Here is a 26211-nt window from a genome sequence, read left to right as displayed (position 1 = left end):
GTTATTTACACATATTACCCCACCTACCCAACATAGTCCCATTTTCACATTCAGATTCACATTAGAATCCCGCTTCACCTCCATTCTGCCACTTTTAACAACCCTGACTGTGAGCATAACAGAGTAGGTGAAAAGTGACAAGGGGTAATTAATTCCAGCCTGTAAATGGCAACTTGTCTCCTCACCCAAGAACCTGCCTATCTAAAAGAAAAGTGAATCCTCTGTTTTACAATATTACCTAGGTGGTTGTTTGGAAAAGAAATTAATGTGGGCCAATAACTTTTACGGGCTTTCTTGCTAATCTACATCAAGTGACACAAAAGCCCTCAGGTCCTTATTTCAGTTGCAGCTTGGGCTGGAAGAATTATGCCAGTTTCCTCTGTATGTCACATATGCAGCAGGAGCCAGCATGCCATTTATTTTTTTAAAAAAAGAGGATCAAGCTTTTCTGGATCAAAGCCCGCCTTTGAAATGGAAACCCTCCCATCCCAAATTGGTGGGAGAGGTTGCAGCTTAGCACAAGAGTTGGGGAATGCATTCTGTACATGTCCAGAGGCACGCTCGAGGGATCTGTGTTGTTGTTGTTGTGACTTTTCTGGATGAAAGCCAGCCTGTGACATGGAAACACTTCCATGCCAGATTGGTGGGCCAGGCTGAAGCTGAACACAAGAGTTGGAGGAAATGAAAAGAGAATGCATTCTGTTCATGTTCAGAGGCACGGTTAGGGGTTCTGTGATGTTCTTGTGACTTTCCACGCTCAAGTGCTCTGCAGCTTTATCACTGAGGCTCAGCCATCTCAACAATAATAGTAATAATAATAATACCACCACCACCACCCTCTGGACGGGTAGCCTTCCTTTGTCTCATCACGTCTTTGTCTTTCCATTCCCCCCACCCACCCCTTCTGCCTTCCACCCCCTTTTCTTTCTTTGTCCTCGGCTTTCCTCCGCTTGTCGATCTTTTCTCTTTGTGCCTTCCCGGTCTCTGTCCGCACCCAGCCTTTCCCCTGACCCAATCCGACGTGGCTTGGGGAACCGACCGAGGGCAAGGCCAGGCCTCCGTTCACCCTCGACGCCCTCCCGCCGCCGCTTGTGTGTGTGTTTCCCTTCCTTTCCCCTCACTCACTCCCGGCCTGCCCCGTCACAATACCCGCCAGGCCAACCCAACAATCCTGGGCCGCCCTCCCCGCTGCCGAGATTGGGCTGGAGTGAGGCGGGTGCGCGCGTGTGGATGGTGCCTGAGGAGACCAGAGGGGAGAAGAAAGAGGAGGCGGAGGCGCCGCCGCCGCCCCCTCGACAAACATCGCCGCCGCTCCTCGCCCTGCGCCGCCTTCCCTCCGTCCCCCTTCCCCATCCAGGCGCGGCCGGCGCCGCTTCCGTCTCTGTCTCCTCCTCCTCCTGCCACCGCCTCCTCCTCCTCCGAGCCCTCCCCAAGCGCCGGCTGTTGCTGCTACTGCACGGCCGCCACCCAATCGCCCGACTGGGGGAGCGGCGCGGGGCGGGGCTGGAGCTGCCTGGGCCGCCGCTGCCGCCGCCTGCGGCCGCCGCTGCTGCTGCTGGAGCCGGCGGAGGGAAGCAGCCATGGAACAAAAGAAGTGCTGAGCCGGGTGGGGGCCGTGGCGGCGGCACCACCACCGCTAGCAGCAGCGCCCAGGCCGCTGCCGCCTCACCTCAAGCCCCGCAAGAGGAGGAAGAGGCGGCGGCGGAGGAGGAAGAAGAAGAGGAGGCCGTTCTCGTCATCGCTGCCGCAGGAGAGCCAGCAGCAGCATGTTGCCAAGGGCCGAGTAGCCAGAGCGCATCGCCTGGGCCGGCGTCGCCGCCCCCTTTTACTTCTTCTTCGCCGCCGCCTCCTCTTCCTCCTGCCGCCGCCGGCCTAGTCGAGCCTCCTTTGCCGGCCATGCCGAGCGGCAGCGCCTCGCCGTCGCCCCAGGAGGAGCCGCCCCAGCTGGCGGTGCTGCTGCCGCCGCCGCCAAGGCCGCCGCCGGGCCTACTCCTTCAGTATCACCACCACCACCACTCGACGACGCTGATGCCTCATCACCATCAGACGCTGCCGCCGCCTTCTCCTTCCCTGCCGGACACGCTGCTGCTGAGGGACCGCCTGGCTGGCTTGGGCCTCCGGGAGCGCGGGGGTGAGGCGGCGCCCACCTCACGGGACCTCCAGGAGGAGGAGGAGGAGGAAGACGACGAGGAGGCGGAGGCGCCCGAGGGGGACGGAGGCGGCGGCGACCTGGAGCTGGACTTGGAGGAGCCGCCTGAGGAGGACGGCGACGGCGGAGGCGGCGAGGAGGAGTTGTTGTTGTTGGAGCCCGCAGGAGGAGGAGGCGGCGGCGGCCCGGCTTCGCTACTGCTGCTGTCGTCGCCGGGCTCGCCCCCGCTGCTGCCCCCCGGGCTGGGCTCGGTGTTGCTGCCGCCGCCGCCTCTCTCCGCCGGCTCGGCCTTCGAGGCTCAGGAGGCGGCGGGCCTGGGCGGGGCGCTGTACGGGCCCGGCGACGATGTCCACCACAGCGTGATGGCGGCGATGCTTTCCCAAGGCTACGGGCCGCCCGGCGGAGGCGGAGAAGGCGTGGTGGCGGCCGGGATCCCCCCCGGGCCGGCCTTGAGCGGGGAGCAGGCGGCGCTGCTGAGGAGGAAGAGCGTCAACACCACCGAGTGTGTCCCGGTGCCCAGCTCCGAGCATGTGGCCGAGATTGTGGGCCGGCAGGGTGAGTATTGGGGCGCGGGTGGGTGGAGGGAAGGGAAGAAGGCCACTAGGGTGGGGTGGCGGGAAGAGAAGAATACACCACGCCCAGAGAGGGCCTACTGTGGAGTGGGCCCCCCAGTAAAGTTCGTGTGAGAATCCAGAGAAGTGGGGGTGGAGTGGACCTAGTTAACTTGGGTTTGCCGAAGCCTCTGCCGAGGGAGGGGGGCTTGAGCCTGCCCTGCCTTCTTGTGTGTAGTTAACGTGGGGGTGTATCACTGAACACTAAAGTCAGGATCATTCAGACCATGGTATTGCCGATCTCTGTGGATGGATGTAAAAGTTGGACTGAAAGAAGTGGATAAGAGGAAAATCAACTCATTTGAAATGTGGTGTTAGAAGAGAGCTTCGTGGACACCTTGGACTGCAAAAAAGACAAATAATTGGGTGTTAGAACAAATTAAACCAGAACTATCACTAGAAGCTGAAATGATGAAACGGAGGTTATCATACTTTGGACACATAATGAGAAGACATAGTTCACTAGAAAAGACAATAACGTTGGGGAAAACAGAAGGGAGTAGAAAAAGAGGAAGGCCAAACAAGAGATGATTCATTCCATAAAGGAAGCCACAGACCTGAACTTACAAGATCTGAACAGGGTGGTTCACGACAGATGCTCTTGGAGGTTGCTGATTCATAGGGTCACCATAAGTTGAAAGCACATAACAACAACGTTAGGGGGTAAGGCTGATTGAGCAGACAAAGAGATGTGCTCCTGAAGGAACTTGCATAAGGCTGAGCTGCAATGGGTAAGTGTAACAGGGTGGCAACGGGGCTGGATCTGATGAAATGCCGTGTGGACGTTGGAACTGGGTGAAATCTTCAGCAGTGGTTTCCCCACAGTGCAGGGGAAGGCATGGCATCAGGAGAGCCTGGGGCCCGGGTTGGGAAGTTGCATTCAAAGTAGGAGGAAGTCTGGCTGAGCTTGGGATTGCCAGGATGGCTTGGGGATAGAGGTGAGGGGGGAAATCAGGTGGGTAGGAGGCCAGGGCCCCCAGATCTCTTGGTGAATGTAAGGTTGCCAAAGGGAGGTAATCAAGATGGACCTAGAAATTGGGGGGGGTGATTTTGGAATTCTGACAGTGCGTTGCCTGATTGCAGGGTTGGTGAATGAATTCTTGAGGGTACATCAGTGGGTGGGTGGAGAAATGATGTCCTGAGAGAGATAGAGGGGAGGACCTTTAGTACTTTGGGTCCTACAAAGAAAGAGAAGGTGCACAACAGTGTGCACTGGTTTGGGAAGGAAAGGTCCAAGGTGTTTAACACTAAATGTAAGAGGCCTCTGGACAAGCCTGGGCATGTTGCACAGAAAGCTTCAGCAGATTTTGGTGACTTAATTTTCACAGACAGTAATAAATTAGTTCTATGTGTGGTAGAACTGTATAGGGCCTGTGGGGTGTTTACAAAAAAAGACTCTTGGAAAGAAGGTTTGCTTCCATTAAGTGGGGATGGTGATACTGCATAGGGAGAAAGATGTAGGATCAGAGACCTTTCAAGAAGCATTATTTTGGAGAAGATGAACTGGGGAGAAAACATTTATTTGCCCCATATGGAACTCTGCACAAAATCTCATTCTAAGAGAGCTTGAGGGAGGGGGGGTGTTGTGGGATGAGATTTAAGATGATTGTTATGCTTACTTAGAAGGTTCTTCCTAACACAGCACTGAAAGAGACTGCCTGGGGTGTGGTAAGAATCTCCATCATTCAAGTCAGTGGGAGGTTAGGAAAGAATTGGATTGGGATAGTTTGTGAATTCAATTCCTTAGACAAGTGCCTAGAATAAAGGACCTCTTGACATCACATCCAGCATTATTGCTGGTGTGGTGTTGGTGCTTAGAGTAACAGGTTAGATCATGAAACTCAGGGGCTAGTCACCTGCTCAGTCTTTGTTGTGAAACAAGAAATAGGGTAATCCCATGTACACTGTCCTATTTTTCTTGTAAAGATACTAATGTAATGTAGGGCCATTGTTAGTGTAGGTAAGGATCCATGGCATAGCCTTCGATAGGATTCCCACCCCAGTAAAAGGATTGTTATTGCCGCATGAGGACCATTTCAGTGCTAAGATTCTGAGAGCCCTTTCAACAAAGGATTTGATATATCTAACTATACGCTATGTTGTGGTTTGCTATACTTGATACACTTGAGAAGATGCTGTTTTGTTGCAGGCTACCAAGACAAAGCCTTTGTAGAAAGTGGCCTGTGACCTTTCAGTGGTAAAATAAGTGTGGGATGGGAGAACCCGAGTGACAGATCTACTGGAATAGAAGAAATTAGTTTATAGAGGGTTGGTATAAGCTGAACTAATGCAATCTCGGAGGGTTTGGTGGGAAGTTAACTCGGAGAACCACTGTAAAGCAAAATGCAAGTAAAGATGAGACAGCCACTTTCCCACTTTTTTAAGAAGCAACATCTTGATTATATTTGGTGCACTTTCCTTGTTCCCTCCCCTTGTTCCTTCTCGTAAAAGCACAAAAAAACCCAGTTGGATCAATGCCAATCTTTTCCTTTTTCATTCTTTGCCAGTGGAGTTAATTGTGAGGTGCCTTCCTGCCACCCCTCCTTCTTTTCACAGTCATTCCTCCATCTGTCCTTTTTTGTCTGGGAACACAATAACCTGAAGTTGGTGGGAAGGCTCGTTCAAGGACGCCACAAAGCACCAGGCTGATATGACCTGTGAAGCATAAATAAAGAGCTGAAGCAGGGTACAGTTGGGTTTGCAGATGTAAGGATAGGCTTTAAAAGTGATATTATTTGCTGCAATAAATTTTAAGTAGCTCTTTCCCCAAAAAAGTTACATATTTTTTAAAAAGCAAAACTCAATCTCTGATTATAACTGAAGGTGAAATTTGCTAATCTCAGGCCAGCTGTTGCCAGCATGCTTGTAACTACCTCTATTAGCAGACAGTTGGCTTGTGAAGGACTGCTCATATGAGCGAAGTTATGCTACTGTGACTCTTAATTTGACATGCTTCCATTTGTGCTGAAACAGGCCAAAAATTAAAGGCTATGGGTTTCACAGTGAGCAGATTTAAGAAGGGGATACATCTTTTGCTTAATGTTTGCCTGGCCAAGGTCTTCAAGTCCTCCAGTTTCTGCTTCCTGCTGTTGCTTCTACCAGGTACCTTGCTTTTCAGATTGTGCTTTTGTGATAAGGACATGGCTGGTGATGTCATAAAATCAAGTGATCACTTCCTTGTTGATGGTGTGGTCATTGATACCAGTATTTCCATTAACCCGAGCAAAGTACTACAGCATGTAGCTGTTCGAAAAACACTTCAAAAGTTGGGCTGTAGTTTTTTAAAAACTATTCTTAGATAACCATTGTGCTTTTTAATTGACCAAATTGATTAATCTATTTGATTAATTTGCACATTATCAAGATCTCAATATGCATGTCATTTTGTGATACTGAAGTATATTTATTATTTAACATATGTTACTCATTATTAGAAAATATTAACAATCCCGTTCATTCTGTTTCATTATAGTAACACTCCAGACAACTTTCATAAAGTAAAAAGTTTGTGACGCAAAGCCCCACTAATTAAAATTAATCATAACTGATAAGAATGCCCAGCATCAATTCATCAACTAGAGTTTTATTAGTTGATTATCCAGTTAGAGCTTGTAGTCTTATTAACTACTTATTAAAAGTTAACTCGCTAACTTTTTCAAATATTCTACTATTCTACTTCAGGTTAGGTTACTTTCTAAAAATTATTCACATGATGCACTTATTCAAGGACAGCCTTTCCCAACTAGTGGGCCACCAGATGTTGTTGGACCACAATTCCCATCTTTCCTGACCATTGGCAATGCTGGCTGAGGCTGATGGGAGTTGTGGTCCAACAACATCTGGTGGCCCACTAGTTGGGAAAGGCTGCTCTAGGATAACCATCAGTGGGAGAGATTGAATTCTTCTTTTTCCCCAACCCTATCCACGCGGAGGGAAGTGCAAGCTCACTTACACTCTCCTGCCTGGCCCACTGACCCCATCTCCAGCATCCTCAGCTGTCCATTTGGAAAACTGCATTCAAATACATCTCATACCCATGGCAGGGAACCTCCTGCCCATGGGCCTAATCAGGCCCAGCAGTCCATTTTGGCCAAGATGCACCCACCTGCCCTGCACCTAACATCATATATAATGTTAGGTGTGGGCAGATAAAAACGTGGCGGGGCTGAAAGGAAGTTTTCAGGCACCATCAATCAACTGATCGTCGGTGCTTGCATATCCTTGTGCACAAAAGCCCAATAATCAGCCGTCATCAGGGATTCCATGCACAGTGCTATGCAAAAACGGGTCTTGTAGTCTCAGGTGATTGACAGGTAGGTAGGTCTGTCCACCTGTCTAACTTGACCCACAGGGGTTGGGGAAGCAAGGATCCAGCCTACTGACCAAATCCAGTTCCCCCACTCTTACCATACACCATCCTTCTCCAACTTAATGTCCTCCAGATGTTGCTAGACGATAACTCTCATCTGCCCCAGCCAGTGGCAAGAAATAATGGGTGTTGCAGTCTTAACAGTGTATGAAGGGTATCAGGTCTTATGCACATAAAATTCACTGTGTGTAGGTCCAAATCTTCTGGTTGATTTCTTGACAAAATCTGCCCAGTAGGTTTAGCTTGCACCACATAGGATTTTAGGCATATAGACTGTATCTGAACATGATATCCCCATAGCTAGGGTCATCAGAGGCTGAGTTGAGAGAGTATACATGCTTGCACTCCTCTCCATGTGATAGGCAGGATTTGGGGGTGTAGAGCCCATGGTTTTTGTAACCTTTGGTCATTCATAAAGGAGGAAATAGTAGAACTACCCTGAAATTCTACTTTAAATCACACAGGGAAATGGTTGTAATCTCCTAAAAGCCTTGACTAAACTGATTTTTTTTAAAAATTAAAGAAACCTACTTCTAACAAAATACATGTTAAATAAATAGTTGTCCCATCCCTTCTTATCTAGCTCATATACAAGTTTCCCAGGTGCCTACGTTTTATTTTCTTGTTTATGATGAAAAGGTTTTTTTCCCCCAAACGTGTGCCCTATTTACTCTTCTTATTTATAGCTCACCTGAAAGTCTTACTATGTTGCGTGAAAGCAGAAGATCTGACTGAAATTATACTTCCAAAGGAGAAAAATAAATGATTAAGCACGGACCTTTTGTACAAAGAAAAGCAGAAGAAACATAGTGGCGTCACTAGTTAAGCTGGTGGAAGTTATGTAGATGTAAAAAGAAAAAGATTAGGGCTATGTCAGGATGGGGAATGGGTGTGTTGCAGGTGGAGAGAGGGATGAACAAAATGGCATTACATCCTAATTCCCTTCGTTCTCTAGTCCTGCCTACAGAGGTTGGTATAATTTACCCCACTACCAATGCAAGTGTAACTAAAATTCACCATAAGTATCAAAGGAAGGGCAGAAAATTACGGTTTACACTGCCCTCACACATACCCCAGTGAGCAGTTACAATGCAGTTTCATCATTGGAATTTAAATCTGAGTAGACATGTATAGGATTGCTCTATTAATCCAGTAGCACTTAAGTAATACTCTCTGTGGCTTGTAAAATACTTGATGGTGGAGTCTACCAAGAAATAAGGAGAGAAGTAGCAACAGTGTGGTGCAGTGGTTGTACTAGGACCTGGAAGACATGGGTTCAAATCCCTACTCAGCCATAAAGCTCATTTGGGTAACCTTGAGCCAGTCACTGCTTCTCAGCCTAATTACCTCACAAGATTGTTGTTGGAATTAATTGAGAAAGGGGAGAACCATGTATGCCGCTTTGAGCTCCTCAAAGAAAAAGATGGCATATAAATGAAATAAAAAAACACATTGAAGTAAATATAAATATTAGACAGGCGCCATCACTGTTATCTTTTCGGCACCTGTTGAAGATCTTCCTCTTTCAACAAGCCTTTTAAGATGAGACCTTGTCCCAGTCTTTGTGTTGGAATTGCTTCTAATATGTTTTCAAACCTTTTTTTTTTTAAAAAAAATAAGTTTTTAACCTTTTTTCAAAAAAGATGTTTTGAAAGCTTTAAAAAATGTTTTTAAAGATGTTTTGTTTTAATGCATTATAGAGTCTGTTTTTATGCTGTTTCAAAGTGGTTTTGGTGCTTTTTACTGCGCTGGGCTCTTGCTAGGGGGAAGGGTGGGATATAAATCAAATAATAAATAAATAAATACATTGTTTCCCCAGTCTTCTTTTTAAACCCATATCAAGTAGTTGAACCACCGTTTCACACTGAGGAGTGAGCTGCTATAAAATAAGCACAGTATTGAGAGCCAGTGTGGTGTAGTGGTTAAGGTGTTAGACTATGACCTGGGAGACCAGGGTTCGAGTCCCCACGTAGCCATGAAGCTCACTGGGTGACCTTGGGCCAGTCATTGCCCCTCACCCTCATGAAAACCCTATTCATAGGGTCATCATAAGTCTGCATCGACTTGAAGGCAGTACATTTACATTTACATGGTCTGCAGCTTGGCCTCTTGTCATGAAGGCTGGTTATGCAGATTATGTTAACTACCTGCAATAAAATGCTGTAAAAGCTGCAGTCCTTAAGTGTGGTATACACTTGAGATATGCCCCTCAGGTGGAATTTTATCCCCTGAAGTACCGGATCTCAGGGATTTGGTGCCTTCAAACAGGATTCAGAAATTGTTACTTGCATAATAAGAATAGAGTCCTCCTCTTTCTTCTCCCCCAACTATTGTTGATTGCAGTTACTTTATGTGTTTCATGTTCCTGCTATTTGGCTTCTGATGCCACTATAGAGTCAGTATAGCAAGGATCATGTCATAAATAGATTTGTGACTCCAAGAATAAAAAAAGGAATTGTTTTCTCTGAACGGCATGAGTCAAGGTTTTGAAGGAGTGAGGAGAGGAATAAACAAAAAAGTATTACCGCATCTGTACATATTTAACAGTTGTCAAAATTACGCTGTGCTGTTCACACCTAGAAAGCAGAAGCTGGCCTGCTGAGATGTTTGGGGAGTCCTGTATTCAAGCGTACACCCTACTAGCTTAGCAGTAGATGCCACCACGGTGGAATAACATAAAATGTGCTGGGCACTGTACAGTCAGTAAGGCCCTACTTGCAGGTTTACAATCTAAGAAGATCTGAAACTGCAAGAAGAGGTGGAGGGAGAAATTTTGTCAGATATATGGCAACATGAAAGCAGAGTGGCTAAATTAAGAAGTGTTTGAGAAGGACACAAGGAACAAATGGAAAAGGGAAGGGGAGAGACCTCTACAAGATTTTCAGAGAAGGAAAGAGGAGTGGTCAGGCAGTGGGAAGGGATTTCCAGGTTTAGGAATCTGAGTTAGAATTTGCTGTTAAAAATCAAGGGGCTAAATGGATTTTTGTTAGTGGCACCGTACCTGCATTGCCAGGCTATGGTCAGTGATAAGGTTGCCATAAGAGGCATAGTTGATCCAGGCTAACTTAGTACAGCCTTGGATAAGGGACTCCCCAGTAGTTTGGTCAGTGAGGAGAGAGACACCTTTTTATAGTGTCACTTAAACATGTGAAAAATATGTCCAGAAAGGGCATTTTGTTACAGTCTTTGCTTACATTGTATGATATTGGTCATACCACACTGTCAGAACTTGAACTACCCTACCAGGCAGAGCTCCATCCCCTTTGTTATGGGTTAGGAAGGGGCCATGGATCAGATTTTGTATGCTCAACTCCATAGTTCAGTCCACAACTTTTCTAGTTAAAAGGATCTCTGGTAGGGTTGAAAAGGATTAACTATGGCTTGGTGTTAAATGTGAACTTAGCACCCTTCCTTACCCATGGTTTGTTTGGCTTCCCAACCACAGATGCTTATCAGGCTGCAAAGGGACAAGACAAGAGCAGCTGGAAAATAAACAAGACTTTGGAGAAATAAACCATTGTTTCTTTGATCATCCATGGGACAACTTAGAGTTAACTTGCTATTTGTTAGCACAGATCATGGTTTAGGATTATGTGTGCGTGTAATGTAGCTAAGTGGAACAATGATCTGCCTCTATATGATTGCACCTTTTATACGTTGATTAACTTTACCTGTGTGGGGTAGGAGAATTGCACTGTATACAGTAATCTGCAATCAAGCACCTTACACTTTTTGACATACTGTTACTTTGCAGTGACAGAGAGTACAAACTTTTGGAACTCTGCATATTAAAGAGTGGAGAAAGATGGCATACAGTTTTGCGCTTGCATCAAAATGTGCTCATAAGGACACAGTCCTTCAATTTGAGCAGTGTATTCAAAGGATTTGCACCTGAGGATTTGCTTCTGGCTCAGTTACACAATTTATTTTATTTATTTAAAATATTTCTATCCCTCTCTTCTACCCTATAATAGGGCACTCAGGGCAGCTTACAATAAAATCGAACGCATACATAATAAAATTGTACACAGTAAAGATCACAAAAACATTAAAATAAATTAAAATACAATACACACATACACATATATAGGGGAGTGGTACTGAAGGGGCTAAAGAGGTAAAATTAAAATAGAAGGCTAAAATCAGTTCAGGCTCTATCTTCAGTCCCTCCCAAAGGCTGTCTGGAACAAGATGGTTTTCAGAAGCCTCCAGAAAACCATCAGGGAGGGAGCAGAGCAGGCTTCTTGAGGTAGGGTATTCCAAAGCTTGGGGGCCACAGCTGAAAAGGCTGTCTCCTGCATGCCCGTCACGTCTAACATCTTTCATTTCAGGCACGCAGAGGAGACCAGAGGCAGATGATCTTAATTCCTGGGCAGGTACATATGGGCATAAGCGGTCCCTCAGGTACCGTATCTTCCGGCGTATAAGACGACTTTTTAACCCCGGAAAATCTTCTCCAAAGTCGGGGGTCGTCTTATACGCCGGGTGCTGAAAAAGAGCGGGAAAATTAAGTAAAAAAAAAAGCTGCAGCGGGAGTGGAAGCAGTCGCAGCCACCGTCCAGAGAGAGCGTCGCGGTCCAGAGAGACCGAATGAGCGTTTATAAACGCTGAACACCCGCCTGCCACTCAAAGGAAGACAAATGCATCAAGAGTATCAGGAACTCCTGCCTCCGCATACAGGAAGTTTCCCTTCTAGGACTATCTAGACGGCGTCTCAGCGTCACCGATAGAACATCGGGGCTCCACCGCGCGCCCCTTACCGCTTCCCCGCGGGCGCCACTCCGGCGTCGCCCTTCAGGCGCAGAGGACCCCGCTGGACGGCCTCGTACTCTGCAGACATCCCTCTTCTCCGGAAGCGAGGGCGAGCGCAGGCCAGCACTTCCGGGGCAGCGGGCTACCCAATAGGAGCTTCAAGCCAGGAGGGGTGGGGCGAGCGGCGCCTTCCTTCCCCAGAGGGAAAGGTAGAACAGCTTCCAGCTTCCGTTCCTTCCGGGGTCTTTCGCCGCAGAGGCACTGAAAGTGTAGAGTGATGCCAGCTTCCAGGCTCCGCTTTTCTTTGTGCCCCCCCCAGTCCATATCCTGCTGCCGAAAGACGCCAGACTGGAGGAGTGAGCGGGAGCGGCGGCAGCAGCAGCCCGCCTCCCTCCTCCTCCTGCCAGCCGCAGAGTAGTCCTCTCGCCCGAGGGCGCCCTTTGCTCGTCCTCGAGGCTGCTCCTCCCCCCGCGCGGCTATCCTAAGGACATTTACCTAGGAGAAAACCTCCCTGAATTTACTGGGATCTACCTTGGATACATAGTACCGGACTACTCCTTTATGCACGCCTGAAGGACAGCAGCCTCCCCCCGCCCGTCCTTTCCTACTAAGAAATGGGGGTAAATTATTCTCAGATTGCACCCATAATCTTAAAATATGGGCACAATCCACTTTTATGTCCTTTTGATTGTAATGGGAGAATTAGGCAGGCCCTTGACAGTGCAATCTTATGCATGTTTACTCAGAAGTAAGTCCCATTAAGTTCAGTGTGTGGGGATACTCTCTAATAAATTTGTTTAGGATTGCCTTGCACATCTCTCTTGACCTCAGGATTTACCTTGCAAGCAAGGCATCGGCATAGCTATGTTTCTTTGTTGATCTCTCCCCCCTTTCTTCGTCCGTTTACATATAATAGTTGCTTGAACTGTATCTTTGGAAAAATAAAACCCTATCTTCTATGCTTAGGGGGGAAATACTTTCTGTTTCTGCATTTTTCCCTTAGTTGAGTTGCACACATTTATGTATAAAACGACAGGGCGAGTATATCCCAAACTCTATATTTTAACTGGAAAAGTTGGGGGTCGTCTTATACGCCCAGTCGTCTTATACGCCGGAATATACGGTACATTGGTCCAAGGCCGTTTAGGGCTTTAAATGTCAGAACCAGAACTTTGAATTGGGCCCGGAAACAAATTGGGAGCCAGTGGAGTCAATAAAGCATAGGGGTGATATGCTCCCTGCACCTCGCTCCAGGGCTGCTGCATTTTGAACCAACTGTAATTTCTGAACCATTTTCAAAGGCAGCTTCATATAGAGTGCGTTACAGTAATCAAGCCTCGATGTCACCAGTGCATGTGTCACTGTGTCCAAGTCAGCTGCTTCCAGGAACGGGCGCAGCTGGTAGACCAGTTGGCCAAAAGCACTCCTGGCTATCGCAGCTATCTGATATTCAAGCAGCAGGGCAGGATCCAGGAGGACTCTCAGACTGCGGACCTGCCCTTCAACGGGAGTGCAACCCCATCCAGAATAGGTTGCAACCCTATCCCTGGTGCATTTTCCCCCTTGACCAGCAGCACTTCCGTCTTGTCGGGATTAAGTTTCAGTTTGTTAGCCCACATCCATCAGTTCACAGCATCCAGGCACCGGTTTAGGATCAGCCTGCCTCCCTGCAATCAGGTGGTAGGGAGAGATAAGGGTTGAGTGTCATCAGCATATTGATGGCCTTGTACTCCAAATCTCTGAATGACCTATCCCAGCTGTTTCATATAAATATTAAAGAGCATAGGAGACAAAATGGAACCCAGCAATACCCCATAGGCCAATGGCCAGGGGGTCAAGCAGTAGTCTCCCAGCATCACTTTCTGTGTCCTGTCTGTCAGGTAGGAATGGAGCCATCATAAAACAGTGCCTCCCAATCCCATCCCAGATAGACGTCTGAGAAGGATACCATGGTCAATGATATCGAAGGCCTCCAAGAGGAATACACTCCCCCTGTCTGATGCCTGGTGTAGGTCATCAAGCAGGGTGACCAAGGCAGTCTCTGTCCCATGACCAGGCCTGAAGCATGATTGAAAAGGGTCTAGATAGTCCGATTCATCCAGGAAAACTTGGAGCTGAACAGCCACTACCCTCTCAATCACCTTGCCCAAAAAGGGGAGAATGGAGACTGGGCGGAAGTTGTTAAGATCTGCAGGATCTAACGAAGGCTTCTTTAATAAAGGTTTTATCACAGCCTCTTTCAACAATGTTGGCATAGAACCTTCCCTTAGGGAGGTGTTAATTAAACATGCCAACCAGTCAGCCACTCCCGTGTGGCAGATTTGATTAACGAGGATGGGTAAGGGTCAAGAGAACAACTTGTGGCCCTCATTTCTCCCAGAGTCCTGTCCACATCCTCAGGCTTTACAAGCTGAAAAATATCCATAGAAAAATGACCAGAGGAAGCCTTGGGGACATCTGGCACAACTGTAATTAATGAGGAGTCCAAGTCAGTCCGAATGCAGGCAGTTTTATCTGCAAAGTGCCTTGCAAACATGTCACAACGAGTGACTGAGGGCTCAGAGTCTAATGTAGGGCCACAGACCCTGGACCACCCAGAAAAGCATTGCCAGACAACGCTGAGCAACGCAATGGTGGTAGAAAACGCAATGGTGGTAGAAAAGTAAACTTTCTTTGCTGCCATCACCATCATATGATAGGCTCGAAAATGAGCTCTAGCCTGTGTTAGGTCAGAAGCAGATTGAGTTTTTCTCCATCGTCGGTAGCTGTCATCCCTGCCGTTTCATCAGGCCAAAGGTTCAGGTAAACCAAAGTGTATTACTGGCCTTCCCTGGTGAGAGAGGGTGCTTTGGAGCAATACTGTGTCCACTTCATGGGTCACATCCATATTCCAGAGATTGACCAGTGGTTCGGCAGTATCACCAGCCATCTTGGGAACATCCCCTAGAGCATTCAGGAAACCATCCGGATCCATGAGTCTCCGGGAGCGGACCATCGTAATCAGCCCTTCACCACTGCGAAGGTTGCAGAGGGCACAAAGTCTAAACCTTGTCAGGTGGTGATCTGTCCATGACCATGGAGTTATTAAGAACCCCTCCACTCTCAGATCACCCTCTTCTTGTCCTGAACAAAACACAAGATCAAATGTATGTCCTGCCACATGCATTGGTCCAGATGATATTAGAGACAGCCCCATGGTTGTCATGGCAGCTGGTTGTGTTTAAAGCTTATTTTGGTTGCAGCACCAAAATTATCAGGGAGACCATCAGCATTAGAATTAAAACTGAAAAAACTGCATTGTACTTTCTACAAGCAGTCCAGCTGAGCATAGGCCTATGAGCCAGGCTTGCTTTGGCTATGGTCAGAATTTATTGTTCCAGACCAGTGCTTCTCAACCTTTATGAGTACTGGACCCCCTTTGTAAGCTCAGAATTTTTTTTTCAAAATTACAATTGAAATTCATGGTGCGTGGCAAAAGCACATCTCCAAATATCCCTTTCCATTAAAAGCTCCCTGCAGACAGGGAGGTGTTGCTTTCTTTTCTTCATGCAAAGGTCCAATCAAATTGGTATACCCCTCCCCCCCCAGTCTGAAGATGTACAGTCCTGTCTCCCAACACCAGTGGGTTCCAATGTTGGAGTAAGATCCAGGTTCAAATCCCCATCCAGCCATGAAGCCCACTCGGTGACCAGACACAGTCTCTCAGCCTGACCTATCTCACAGGGTCTGTGGAAAGTGTGGAGGAACCATGTACACCACCTTAAGCAACTTGGAGGAAAGGTGGGATATAAATGCAGTAATAATTAATTAAATAAACATTTCAGCTGCAGTATGTGGACCCCAGCCTCAGCCAACCTGCTGAGGTTTTTAAAAGTAATAATAATAATCAAGAAGCAGCAATGTGGTCTTGGTGGGGACGCTACATTGTGAAGGCAAAGGGGGTGGATAGGTTAAGGAGGGGGGTGAGTGCTTTTAGGCCTTGGGATGATCATCGGAACTGATGACTTGGTTAGTGTGCACTTGGGGAATGAGAGCAGAACAGAAGACAGATCAGCGCACAAACATACACAAACCTGCCTCTCGTGCAAGCATCTGCAAGCGTGCATGCATTGAGGCACATGGGAGGAGGAAGCCCTCAACTGCCGCAGCGTCTTGGAGAGAGAGATTGGGGGGTTGTAGGTGGAAGAAAGGGGGAATGCTGGCCCACACATTTAGCCCCAGAGATGAGGAGTGAGCAAGTCCTGAACATCTTCACTGCTCCTTGGCTCCATCTGGGCAGCCTCTCAAATAATAATTTTTAAAAGGAGGTGGCAGCGAAGCAGCAGCCAAGAACGGCAGGCAGGCTGGCTGCCAGGAAGGAAAAGGGAAAACAGCCTTTCCTTGCAGCCTTGCTTCTTTTTGCTTCACGAAAAGCCCTCTCCCCTCTTCTTCCTGCAATGGCAGAGTTATGCATGATGTACAGCGGGCAGAGTGTTCAGGGCAGGAACAAGCTGCAGTGACCTACCTTGAAAATAAATTAGTGGCTGCTGCTGGTTGGCTTGGTTTTCCTGCATCCCAAACTTGGTGGTTGCCCGCACCTACTGCAGGTGGTGGCATCAAAAAACTAGTCTTATCACTTCATAACAACATAAGAAGAGCCTGCTGGATCAGGCCAGTGGCCTATCTAGTCCAGCATCCTGTTCTCAACAGTGGCCAACCTCCAAAGGAGAGGGCCAAGCAAACCCCAAGTGAGGTTTGCTTGGAATCTTGAGAATGCCAAACCTCTTTGCAATAAGAATATGAAGGTTGACTTTATTATGCAAAGTAAAAGAATACGAAGCACCTCTAAAAGTGCTGAATGAAATAGGCTTAATTTCTAAATAAACAAACACTAACATTTTCAGTGGCAGAGGCAGTAGTCAGATCTTAACTCCTGAATGAGGAGCATAGGTAGGTGCTTTCTACTGACTCAGACCATTGGTTCATCTACCTCAGTATTGTCTACATTGACTGGCAGCAGCTCTCCAGGATTTCAGGCTGGGGTCTCTTCCACTTCTACTACCGGAGATTAAACGAGAGACCTTCTGCTTTCGAAACAGATGCTGTATCACTGAGTTGTACCCTTCCCCAAATATAAAGGAATTTCGTTATCTTTGCAGTGGTGGAGACCTCCCCCTTCGGGAGATAAGAAATGGCTTCAGTTGTGATGAAGAGTTTTTACAATGCATTGGGAGTAATAATAAAATGTATCATTTTGTAAGTCTGTTTGGGTCATTTCCCATGAAAAAGGCAGTAATAAATACAGTTAATAAGTAGTACTGGAGTGCATTTGTAAACAACACAATTTTCTTGAGCAGGTTGAGAAAGTCAGAGGGGAGAAAGGCCCATGTTGTGTGCTTAGACCTTTTCATGCATTTCTCTGTACAAGGGTCTTAACAACCAGCTTGTGAAAAGTTATGTGGTGTAATGGATAGCGCAGGCTTGGATCAGGCTTCAGTGAAAAACCTCAGTGAAGAGCCTTGGGAGGTCACACTCTCAGCCTAACCTACTCTCTGTGATGGTTGTGAAGGTAAACTATGCCATCCTTGGAAGAATAGTGGGATTTAGATGTAATTAATAATGTATTTGCCATTTATTATGCACATCTGTGTCTCCTCTGGCTTTCCTTTTCTGTCCACTCATTTGTGCCCTTTTCCTTTTAAAATTGATTTCAAAGGGCGGGGCGGGGGGAGAGTATATAGAGCTCAACATATAGTCACAAATAGAAAAAGTATGAAATGATAAGATCTTCCAACTCTCACACTTTGCAGGCACAAAATGGAATGTATTCATGAGCTACAATAGGAACACAGAAATGCCTTACACCAAGACAGAATATTGGTCCATCTAGCTCAACGTTATCTACATTTTCTATGGATATGGAGTGTGCATCTCATTCTTAGATTCTAGTACATTCTGTCTTTAAAGATTATATGCAGGGCTGTGGAGTCGGTACGCCAAACCTTCGACTCCAACTCCGACTCCTCTATTTTTCTACTGTCCGACTCCATCCAAAATTGCTTCCAACTCCACAGCCCTGGAAAAGGCTGTAAATGTCTTTTTAAATTGGAAGCTCTCATAGGAGCATTTTTATCGCTGCCTGAATATGCACTGGTCTTGGCATCACAGCATTTGTCTTCATCTGGGTCCTGTATCATACACTGACACACAAAATGTTTTCCATCTTGAGTTATGGTGAAATGCTCAACTACAGCTGACTTCATGGGAAGCTTCTTTGACATTTTGAATTTGTATTTTTTTAAAATTGTCAATCAAAATATATTTTGAAGTCGGAGTTGGTACATTTCTTCCGACTCCGACTCCACCCAAAATTGCTTACGACTCCTACTCCACAGCCCTGATTATATGTGTGTGTGTATGTATATTATGTATGTGTATAAGTCAGCATTAACTATTGATACAACATTCTTGCATTTTCTGTTCTAGAGAGGGAAAGTAAGGCTCAAAAGGTGGAGTTAATTTACAAATAGGTCCCAGAAGGTTGATTTAAGTGTTTTTCAAGTAGATCCCACTTCAAAGTATTTGAGAGGCGCTGATATAATGAAACCCTTTTTCCATGATATCTTATTTGCAGAATAAACAAGGAGTGTGAGGTTGGGCAGCCCTTTACGTTTTCTGTGTTTTTCTGTGTCGTATGCCCAAATTGGTGCGGGGGGGGAGGGGAAGAGAGCTGTGGTACTTTATTTGGAGGAGGATTACATTTATTACTTGCCTTTCACCACCAAGTCCCAGAGAAGGTTACAGTAATTTAAAATTCATTATTAAAAAGTTAAAACAAAATACAATCAAAGGAATTTATAGGCTGAATCCTGAAAACATACCCCAGGGTAAAGAGGTATCAGCATTAGAAAGTATGTTGAACTTGAATTTGGCAGGCGGAGATTGAAATCCCCATCCAACCATGAATCTCACAGGGTAATTTAGGGCCTAATCTACCCTACAGTGTCATTGTTAAGGATACAACAAAAAGATTATTAATTAAATATATATCCCACCCTTCCTCCTAAAGGCAGCCCAGGGCTGAAACCAAATGATAAAACACTAAAACCATTGTAAAAAACATCTCAAACAAACGTCTTAAATAATAATACCAATACAGATGCAAACATGAGATAGCCTATGTATTCTGAGCTTTTATGGAGGGGGGGGGTACAAATTTATCAATAAAATTAAAATGAGTTTTCCAGTCATTATAATATATATATATATATATATATAATATTAATCTTAAAAAACAGTTTTTAGCCTTTAAACATGGTAGAGGGAGGTAGTAAATTCTGGGACAAGGAGACGGGCTTGAGGCTGTGGTGTGGCAAGGAAATTCTGCTGATTCAGGAGGTTCTGCCAGTGATTCCTGCTCACATGCTCTCTGGTTTCAGAGCCTTTTGGCAGGCACTGTCTGCACATGATTCTAGTTTTGCTTGACAGTTGTGAGGACTCAGAGCACTTCTCTGTGTAATATTTTTGTTCAGCTTATTTTAATGAAAGCTGAGTTTCCACAGTTCTTCTAAGAGACAAAGGTCAAGTGATCCAATCACAGTCATCTAGGCTTTGTTTATAAGCCTTCAGTATGTCCAGGACTAACCTTAATGACTAATGGCAGTCGGTGCCCTTTCTGTGCAGAGTGGTTGTGACTGTAATGTGACAGCAAGTTGTGAAGTTTATTTGGGCATGCTTTATTTTTAAAAATGCTGAAACACTTCCTCTGATGCCAAAAAATCTTGTTTTAAGATATAGTGGTAAAATTTAAATGTATTTCATAAATAACTTACCAGACTTTTACTGTTCCCTTACATTCTTAAGAAATTCTCCAGCCATTCCCCTGCATACCCTCAATGCTCCCTGCACTTGTCTTACTTCAGTTGTTGTGGCTTCCTTTTGAAAGTGAAAATATATCAGTCAGCCATTGAAAAATCTTGATATTAGAGATAGACTTGATGAATATTGCTTTTAGAAAAGGTTTTTCCATCTGTATTAGATTAGTATTTCAGGGTTATTTCTGCATTTATTTATTTATAAAGAAGAAATTTGTTTAAAAACGGTCCTCAATGTCAAGGTAGTGTTCAAAACACTCAGCAGTACTCACAAATAAAAAGGAGCTTTTGAGCCTTTGTGAGGAGAGATTTTATTATTTATTTATTTTATTTATTTATTTACATTAGTGCTCTTCTGTGCCCCTCTCCCATCCCCAGCTCTGGCAAGCAAGATGATAGCTCTGAGCTTTGTGTGCTGTGGAATTATGTCTGCTAATAGACAAATACAAATCGGCACATCCCCCATAGCCCCCTTGGATTGGCTCAGAAATTTCCAAGCCAGTCTGATTTGGACCTCCTATCCACATCCCAATGACATCTCACCCGCTCAAGAAAGGAAACTCTGGTGGGTGCGTGAAGCATTTCCTTGCAGCCAGAGATCATGGGAGACATCAAAAGTCTCCATTGGTTCTACATAGTGGGAAATAGGCTGCACTGCCCAAAGCTCCGGGGGTGGGCACCACCACTAGGAACCCTCTTTCCCCAAGGGTCCTTGGCAGTGGAAGAGCATTTGCATCCCACCAGCACAGCACCCTCAAGACTGGTCTGTATGTAACAAGTGTTGACAACTTTTCAGAAGCAAGGAATGGTAGTTACAACTGAGCAAAATAGTGTTTTCTGTAAGATGGAAATGATTTATATTGTTTGTTAGGGAGAGCATAAATCTTAATGCTTTCAGTTGCAGCGCATGAGTAGTTTGGCATAAAATAGATGTATAAGATAATCCAAAAGGGGTCATTGAAAGATCCTGGTGAGATACAGGATGGCATCAACTGGATTCTAGTGCCTCTGATTACTTGCTAGTCCCTTCCTTCTACTATCAAGACATCATATGAGTACACAAACTATTGTGCTGCAATGATAACTGCTGAAGATATTTTCCTCGTACTTTTCAAAGAAAAGTAGCCTTTCATCAAAAGTTCATTAGAGGGACATAAGTTGAGTGTTAAGAAATTATATGTTTGCATTAAGTTGAGATTTCATTTAAACCAGTTATTTTTTACAAAGAGAAACTTATGATAGCTGAAACGTTTAAAATCTACTTTAAAAATAATGAATTTTTATCCGTCCTGGAAGTGGGTGGATGAAGAAGGGGGTATACAATAATGTGACACACATCTAATCTGTAAACTGTGGTTAATTCATCTCTACCATTGTCCTGTGACTTTTAAACTGCTAAACTCCTGAAGAACATTCCATTTTCCTTCCCTTTAGAAAGATCCTAAACATTTTAGACCAGTGGCAAATCTCCCCTTTCTGGGCAAAGTTCTTGAGAGGGTGGTTGCCAACCAGATCCAGTTACTTTTGGAGGAGACAATTTTCTACATGCATTTCAATCTGATTCAGGCCTCGGTTTGGTATGGAAACTGCCATGGTCTCCCTGTACAATGACCTGTGTCAGGAGAGAGACAGGGGCAGTGTGATTCTGTTGATCCTCGTGATCTTTCAGCGGATTTCAGTACCATCAACCATGGTATCCTTCTGGGGCCACTGTCTTTAGTTGGGTGTTAGGAGAATTACATTACAGTGGTTCCATTTCTACTTGGACAGCCGGCTCCAGAAGGTGATTCTTGGGAAGCATGACATGGCTCCATAGGTTCTACAGTAAGGGGTCCTGGGGTCAGTTCTGTCCCCCATGTTGTTTAACATCTACATGAAACCACAGATTGTGGTCATACAGAGTTTTGGAGAGCATTTTCATCAGTATGCTGATGACACGCAGCTCGGTTTCTCCTTTTCATCTTCTACAGATGAGGCAGTGGATGTGTTGAATCAGAGCTTGGTTGCGATAATGGACTGGATAAGGGCCAGTAAGGCGAAGCTGAATCTAGACAAGACTGAGATGCTGTTGGTGGTTGGTTCCTCTGATCAGCCAAGTGATGTGCAGTCTGCTCTAGCTGGGCTCACACTCCATCTGAAGGAGGGGGTTCGTAGTTTGGGGGTTCTTCTGGATTCATTGCTGTTACTTGAGGCACAGGTGGTCTCAGTGGCATGGAGTGCCTTCCATCAGTTTACACTGGTGGCCCAACTGTGACTATCTGGATGGGGATAATCTGACTACAGTAATGTATGCTTTGGTAGCCTCGAGGCTGAATTGTTGCAGTGTGCTTTATGTGGGGCTGCCTTTGAAAACAGTTTGGAAGCTTCAATTACTGCGAAATGCAGCTGCCCAATTGTTGATGTGTTCAAGGCGAATAGATCATATAACATCAATTCTGTTCCAGTTACACTGAGTGCCTGTACACTTCCAAGCTCAATTCAAAGTGCTAGTTTTGACCTATAAAGTTCTTTATGGCTCAGGTCCCCAATATCTTTTGGAACACTTCTCCCAAAATAAACCTACCTGGACCCTTAGATCTTCTGAGGCCCTTCTCCAGGTTTCCCCTGTGAGGGAGACTTGGAGAGTGGTGACAAGGAAGAGGGCCTTTTCGGTTGTGGCTCCCCATCTGTGGAATACACTCCCCAGTGAGGTCCACCTGGTACCTTCATTGACATCTATTCAGTGCCAACTAAAGACATTTTTCCCAAGGGGTTTGATAGATTAAGATGACGGTGTTTGTATTGGTGTGCTGCCAAAGATTTCTATGGCTGTATGGGGGTGGGGATGGTTTTATTTTTGTTTTAGGGTATGATATATTTATTTTGTCTTTTAAGAATGTTGTAAGGCACTTGGAGACCTTTGGGTAACAAGCCACTATTACATGTAATAATAATTTAAAAACCTAAATAATTATGTTATTTGCTTTCCCTAAATACAGTAAGCTATCATGCCCAGCAATACCCCACTTCAATGTTATTAAAAATATCTTGAAGGGAGAATGAATAGTACATTAACTGCACTATTATGCTGCCACAAGAGTGGCTGTTATACTTTAGACAGCATGGATTTTTCACATTCTACCATGTTAGATTGAAAATACCCCCCATGCCATCCTGCTGCTTCCTATAAGCTTATTTCAAAACAAATCTTACCAAACGTATAGTCCTGAACTCAGAATGCTTGCTTAACAACCCTCTAGGTTTTCATGGTGACACACAAAACACTCAGAGAGAATCGGACGTTTTTTGGACTTTTTTCTGTTAGTGGTCTCCTTGAAATTAATTAAAAATCAGCTGTGTTTACAGAGTACTTGCAATCCTGTTACTGACCTTGCCCCATACTCTGACCTTCATCTTCTACCGTTTAAAAGTTTAAAAATATGCATGGCTGATTTTTAATTAATTTAAGAAAATTAACTTTGGAGTCTATGATAGCACAGGCATGCTCAGTAAGAACCAACTGTCAGTGTTCTAAAAGCTAGACTAACAGCTGTTTGGCTTTATGCTGGCTTCTGTTGCTCCAGCACAACTTGCACTGGCTTCCCCTGAGTTGGATTTCTCTGTAAGTCAAAGTCTTGAAGAGCAGTTACAATTATCACTGAATAAGTACTCCACCCTATTTTGTGTAATTAAGGTTTTATTTATTTTATTATTTGATTTATATCCCGCCCTTTCTCCCAGCAGGAGCCCAGGGCGGCAAACAGAAGCGCTAAGAACACTTTAAGACATCATAAAAACAGACCTTAAAATACATTAAAACAAAAAAACGCTAAAAACATTTTTTTTTTAAAAAAAGGTGAAGGTTGATCGAGTTCAGGGCTCCTGTGATTATAATATACTCACTGTAAGACTAGTTGAAACTAATTGAACTTGGCTTCTGCACAAAATAGTGAAAGTTCCATTTGGGGAGTAAGGATACAAGGGACTGGTCCATCCAGCCTAGTATTATCTATTGAAATTGGCAATGGTTCTCCCGGCCTCAGGCAGCTGGCTTCTGGAAACTATGCTACCTAACTTTCTGTAGCTGAAGGTGCCATGATCTGAACCAAGGACCTCCTGCTTACAAAGTATCTGCTCCACCTGTCAATTTCAGTGCCAGTTCAGAGGAATTACAGGAGATTGGAACCAGAGATGTCTTGCACAAGCAGAAAAACACTTGCACAAGACAGTCGTGTTTATCTGTTACAGCCCCTCCCCCCAATACTCAATCATACACCATTCCAGCAGGTCCCTCAACCTTCAGAGGTGGCTTTTCAGGGATTCCTGGGATTGTAGTGTGGATAAGTGCCTGCTACGTGAGTGGAATTCTATTGATCTGTCTCGGGATCCAGTCCTATAATTGCTATGTCTTTTTTCATAAGGCTGTGCTTCTTTTTTTGTGCTTCCTCTAAATTGGCTTAATTTGGAACTTTGTGCTTTGTCTTCAGCAGCCTGCAGTGAGAGGGAGGACTCAGGGATTGTTAGCTACTTAAGAAATGTACATACAGTCTTCTACTCTGTCTTGTCATTATTTCCTTATGTGCGGCTTCCCAGTAACATCATCTATAACCGTATGCATTTCAACTTGGAAGTGCTAATATTAGTTACTTGACAAACATGCTGTGCAGAGACAAGCACAGGCTTGTTTTGTGCAGCAGTATATGAGGATAGCTGCAAGACGTTTCTTGGGAATTGTTCCCTCCCCTCTTCTTAGGAAAATGGCATCGCAAAGCGCCAGTGTGGAACAGATAGTTGTGTCCTTATATAAGATAACTTGAACTGTGAAGCTGTCAGCAGAGCCAAGCAAAGGGGATAATGCTAAAACCAGGACTGGGCCTATTCATTGGGAAATATTAAGGGCGAGTCTCGCTGGTGCTTCTTTTTCAAAGATGTATGGCCTTGGAAGCACTAGGTGTGGTATTGGTTCTAGCCATTTGTTGGTAACGGTGCTGGCAATACTGCGGTAAGCTGCCAACAATTCCACACTTGCTTTGGTTATTGGTGCTTTTTTTCTTGTCACAGGGAAGGGTTCAGCCTATATTCTTAGTACCCCCACCATTAGGCATTTGCCATGTGTTGGCTGCTTGTAAACCTACTCCAGGGCAATGCAGTCTTACAGGGAGCTAATAGTTTGTAGAGTCTGTTGCATCCCGATCCCTGCTACTAGTCAGAAATCTGGCAGACCACAGGGTGATAAAATTTGCCTTTCCACGTGGCTGTGCTACAGACAATGTGGTTGCATGCATTTGCATTGAGTTTTATAGGTGGCCATCATGATAGCCATTTGTGTTTACCCCTTGCCGTTGGAAAGAGAGTGTTTAAAAAGCACATTCACAGCAGGCCAGCTAGTTCATGTTGTATGAGACGATACTACAGTGATGTACTGGAGCAGTTAATATATATTTACACCCCCCTGCTTTTCCTCTTTGAGACTGGCATCTGTCAGTGTATGGCATACAGATCAGCCTGATAGCACATCTCATCTTGCTGGAGTGTAGAAATGCAAGGAGTCAGGTTTGATGGATCTGTATTTCTAAACGTGGGGGCTCTCCATCGGTCTTTCTTCTTTGTACAACTAGAAAAATGCCTACCCTAGTTTGAGTCTTTATTAATCTCCCATTTTTAAAAGATGTCTAGACTTGAGTTGCTGTGACTGCCCTAGAGGTCCAACCAGTTCTGGCACTTTTTAACTTACAAACAATTTGTGTATTAACCCATCCTTTGCCATCCTAGTTGCCCTCAGGATGTTTCAGTCTAAAATTTCCATATGATGTTGAGACTGATGAGAGATATAGCTGAAAACATCTGCAGGGCTCCAAGTTGGCAAAAGCTGTATTAAGTCATATACAGAAATTGTGTTCTGCCTTCATACCCCAAGGGAAGCTAGCAGATTCTAGGGTGTGCCAAGTCTAAACAGATGCAACAAGAGAAGTGAGAAGGCAAGTTAACAGCCAGCTTCTGAACTGTCACTGTTGCTGTTCCTGGCCAGAGGCAGAAGGGTAAGCAGGAGTTATCTTGTTTCAGTTCCTTATTCCCTAAAGACCAGCACTTGCAGTGACACAGGCAGCACTTCCTTAATCTGGTGCCTCCTTTCCATGCAAAGTGGAATAACCAAGTAGAAGGCAACAAGGGGATTTGGCTGCTAAGAAGAACTGCATTTTAGCAAGTAGTGTGATGCCGTTACACAACTGCAGGCAGACCAAGACCTCCTGGCGATTAAAGTGATGGTTGAGATACCCTTAGACTGTTTGGACTGTTTCTGCCATGGTCTTTGCTCTGCCCGAGGTCTTCACCTACAAAACTGAGATTTCATTCTCATGAATAGGAAATGGTTTCTTGGTAGATTAGTAGCAAGTGTATTCCACATTCAGCTGTCTTCTGAACAGTGGTTAATTAGTCCACTATAATTTCAGTAAGCCGTGCACTAAATCATATTAGCTCATCTTTATATCATTTTAA

At 45.2% G+C, this 26211-nt stretch overlaps 1 protein-coding gene across 1 annotated transcript in view; it reads left to right on the top strand.

The window, feature by feature from the left end:
* The first annotated feature begins 1215 nt into the window (after nucleotides 1-1215).
* MEX3C (mex-3 RNA binding family member C) overlaps nucleotides 1216-26211 on the top strand; it is a 48143-nt gene continuing 23147 nt past the window's right edge. Inside the window, exon 1 of the mRNA XM_061614625.1 lies at nucleotides 1216-2704. Within this exon, the coding sequence (XP_061470609.1) occupies nucleotides 1231-2704 (1474 nt within the window). The 5' untranslated portion in view covers nucleotides 1216-1230. The remainder of the gene's footprint in view (nucleotides 2705-26211) is intronic.

Source organism: Rhineura floridana, chromosome 1 (assembly GCF_030035675.1).
Source record: "Rhineura floridana isolate rRhiFlo1 chromosome 1, rRhiFlo1.hap2, whole genome shotgun sequence".
NCBI lineage: Eukaryota > Metazoa > Chordata > Lepidosauria > Squamata > Rhineuridae > Rhineura > Rhineura floridana.
Note: the sequence above shows the minus strand (reverse complement) of the source record. Positions and strands in the feature narration are given on the sequence as shown.